The sequence below is a fragment of the Diplotaxodon limnothrissa genome, linkage group LG7 (assembly GCF_057381915.1).
Source record: "Diplotaxodon limnothrissa isolate DT_005_m linkage group LG7, D_limnothrissa_male_GT1.1, whole genome shotgun sequence".
NCBI classification, from domain to species: domain Eukaryota; kingdom Metazoa; phylum Chordata; class Actinopteri; order Cichliformes; family Cichlidae; genus Diplotaxodon; species Diplotaxodon limnothrissa.
The window spans coordinates 60316419-60320451 of record NC_140602.1 but is presented as its reverse complement, the minus strand read 5'-3'; the positions used below and the strand labels follow the sequence as shown (position 1 = coordinate 60320451).

At 39.1% G+C, this 4033-nt stretch overlaps 1 protein-coding gene across 1 annotated transcript in view; it reads right to left on the bottom strand.

Annotated features, from left to right (window-relative positions):
* aebp1a (AE binding protein 1a) overlaps positions 1-2717 on the bottom strand; it is a 21331-nt gene extending 18614 nt beyond the window's left edge. Inside the window, exon 1 of the mRNA XM_085360085.1 lies at positions 2083-2717. Coding sequence (XP_085216211.1) covers positions 2083-2329 — 247 coding nt within the window. The 5' untranslated portion in view covers positions 2330-2717. The remainder of the gene's footprint in view (positions 1-2082) is intronic.
* Positions 2718-4033: the final 1316 nt, after the last annotated feature.

The window sequence follows — 4033 nt, the reverse complement described above, 5'->3', positions numbered from 1 at the left end:
ACAAACAGCCAACCCGTTACTCACCCTCAGACAACATGGCCACCAATTTTTGATCCCTGTAAAAACATTTTCCCACCATCAGTGCCTCCACTATATTGAGAGTCAGACAGTTTCTGTTGTTGCTGTCTGTTTGTCCTTTGTTTTACATCTACAGTGATTTCTACATGTGCATGCCACTATTGCATGTTATGAACTTGTGTCCAAACTCTCTCCTCTCTCTTGTAGTTTAAATCTTTTTTTGTGTTTACAGTCTCTCTGAAAGTGTCACCTGTTACAACCTTAATTCCAAAGGCAGTTCAGATTCAGTCCCAAATTTTTCCCAGACACATTTCTTACAGCCCTGGTTGATTGAACAAGGAGGCCAGAATCCATATGGCAAAAACTCCTGTCTGGCCCACTGGACAGCTTTGGAAAACATGAAGGAGAACATGCATTTTAGAATTTTAACTGTATTTTAAAGTATTACCAGCCTTTAATCAAAATAAAGACCTCTTCCAAGTAATATTTACAGAATTAGAAGACAGAAAATTTCCTGTTTTTGTCTGCAGTTTTACGCAATTTAAAAAAATTGTAATGTAGCATATCCTCTCTGCCCCAATCACCCCTTAGAGTACTTATAGTTGCCGTCTTCCCCTTTGTCTTTGTCAGAACATCTGGTCTCCTTGCCATAGTGTCTCCTAGCCCCCAATGTGTTTTAGCTTCATGTCCTAGTAGTGTATAGTTTCTGTACCCTGGTGAAGCCTATTTAAATTCTTTAGTCTTCCTAATTCCTGTGCTTGGGTGTTTCATTTGGTTTTTGTTCTTAATGCCGAAATGCGTTAGCCCAGGTTTGAGTCCAACCTGCAGGCTTTTGCTGTGTCTCTTCCTTTGCTCTCGCCTCCTCCTTCCTGTCTACTCTTCACTGCTAAACTGTGAAATAAAGTCAGCCCTCCCCCACCACCTCAAATAAAAAAATGGTAGCAGTGTCTCCATTCTTAGTTGCATCTGAAATTCTCTTGAGCAATTCACTTAAAAACTGGGAGTGAATGTTGAGGTTTTACTGTCAATCACAGCTGATACAGATGTGCATGCTCGGCACAGCTGTCTCAAGTCAAACAAAATTCGAGAAATGAAAAATCACTTTGGATCTCTGGGTTAGTTGGCCTTTTATCTAACCTAAATCAGCCACACATGAAAAAACAACTCTGCTGCTGTGCTTGTGGTTTTGCTTCATGCAGCAGAAAGTTAACATGTATCTATGCTACTGAAAATGGGTCCTCTCATAAATCCTGCCTGCTCACTTGTGGAAAATCATAGTGGAAATTTTTCTGCAGTTTGTCATGCTTTGTGTTTTTCGCAGATGTGTCTTTCTTATAGATATAATTTAAACAGACATGCCATTCTCACATTAAAGGTTGATTTTCTGATAATTATGCTGAACACACACATTATGCTCCACACTTTAAGCTTAAATTTCAAAACTTACATTTAACTACTGATTTTATCTACTGTTCTGATTTTATCTGTTTTGATTTTATATACTGTTGTTTGTTTGTTTGTTAATTAGTTAGTTAGTTTATTTGCTTGTTTTATTCAATTTTAAATCATGCTTTTTATTTGTTCTTGTTTCTAATGTCTCTGTAAAGCACTTTGAATCACCTTGTTGTTGAATTGTGCTATACAAATAAACTTGCCTTGCCTTGCCTTGAACAAAACACACTGATGTTTAACTATGTAATCCTGGCAGAAAAATTAGGTCATGTAAGCAACATTGCGGTCACACTGCCAAGAAAATGTCAGACCACCGACTGAATCACTGCAAGTTTCTGCCCCATCATTCCTTAGTCACAGAGATATTTTCATCCAAATTCCCTAGCTTATAAAGAAAGTATAGGTAAACCAAACTAAATGTTCCTTCCTCAAAGGCTGATTGCAGCCTTTCCTGTCTGTTTATCCTGAGTGTTTTGGCTGCAAGCTTTGATTGGAAACTCAAACATAGAGGCAAGGAAAGGTCAAGAATAATCTTGTATATTGTATCCATTCAGTCATAGTTTAAAGTGAATGTTGTTCTTTGAGTGCCTGTATTTAGGGGCTTTTACATACCTGCTTCAATCTCCTCAGGTGTTTTCTTTTTCTTCTTTGATTTTGTCTTTTCGTCTTCCACCACTTCAGTCAGCTTGTCTAACATTTCAGCATCCACTTCTTCTGCTTGTCTCCTATTCTTGGTCAGTGTTTGAGGTTCTCTCACCTGAACTCCAGCGAATTTGTTCTCCTTTACATCTTCTCGACCGCAGATCAGGGTGCAGCACAAAGTCAAGCCGACCCACAATATCAGCACCTCAGCCTTCATTTTTTCAATGACGGCACAGTACTAACTCGGATGAAACACACCAGACGTATTCCAGGAACAGCCCCAAATTTTTAGCTGTAGAAATAACTCACAGTGAGAAACATCTGACTTGCAGATGCAGGGAGTCGTCTATCTTGGGTCACCAGAATTTGAGGTCTTTAAGGAAACATGAAAGGGTACGGTTCTGCAGAGAACAAATGGATGAGCTGAGGGAGGACAAGAGCGTCTCCTCCTCCCTGGTGGAGAGTCAGCGTGGACACAGGAAGAAAACTTGAATACTGAAAGTTTCAAAGCAGTCTCCTGACCGTGCGGGACTGAGGAAACTGCATCTATTTGGAGTAGATTTAACCAGCAGCAGCAGAGCAACACACCTCCCAGCTTTCTCCTCCTCTAACTCCTCTCCCACATACTCAATCACATTTCTCCTTCATGGCCCTTCACCCCCTTTTTCCCCTCAACTTCTGAGCAGAGGGGAGGAGCATCTGCCACATGTGACATTCCTATGGGGAGGCAGGAGGATTGTCAGAAAGAAGTGCTTTGCATTTGTTTTCAGAGTGACAAGGGGAATAAAAATATACTAAACCCAGTGATATTAAATATCAGGAGTTTATAAACTCAAAGTGATTCAAAACAAACTGCAGCTCAAAATTCTAGAAAAAAGTATTTTTTCAAGTTTGCAATTAAGTTCAGTCTAATTCACTTTCATCTGTCACCTCTACGAACAACAAGATGCCTGAAAGCTACTATTATGTGTTTTACTTTATGAAACAGAGGTGAAAATCACATTTCCAAAATTTGACTTTGACTAGGAATACAATTGCATCATGGTACCATACATGTTCCTTCATAAAGCTCTTTCCTCTGACACACCCACAAAGAAATGCACACATGTCATCATTTCAATACACACAAATTTGCTTGCCCACATACATCTCATATGTGTGACCCTTAAGTGACCCCTGATCTCCTGGTTCAAACATGATTCTGGGGTCACTCTTATCGAGTCCACAGTCCTTACTGAAGGAATGACTATAACTGACTATAACATTCTTTCCTCCCATAAAACGATCTTTTGCACATTTCCTGAAAGTTAGTGTAATTATTATTTTTTGCCTACTTATATCAAGATGCAACCCTAATCTCCTAATCTCTGTTTCAACACACCTTATTTGAATAATCAAAAGGGTATCAAATGTTACAGCCATCTGATAACAAGGTCTTAATTTGAATCAAATGTTTTGGAGCAGGGAAACACAATGAAAAGCTAAAACAAACAGCCACAAGGACCAAAGTTTAGAAACACTGCTTTAACAGTAAGAAAAGTAGACTAACTGCACAATGTTTTACTGAGGCAACATATCAAAAAACACTATTTTAGTAAATATATAAAATCAAAATTTGTCAATAAATGACAAAATATACTTCTCCTGATATTAATGTACATATTTGCTAATATAGTTCTTCCAATTTAAGCATAGGATGTGGTGCCAATTACTGCTAACCGGATTTGGTTTCTGAAAGAATTGCTCGACCCCAAGGTCAAAAATGAGACAACGCATGGTGTCCTCTGAAATGTCTGTAGGTTTTTAGTCATCCTGGTCACGGTAGTCTAAGGAGCTTTGAAAGGAGTCCAGTCGCTTTCTTTCCAGCCTCCTTACACTGTCCTGGGAGATCTCCCCCCCAGATCATCACTGAGCTTTTGGC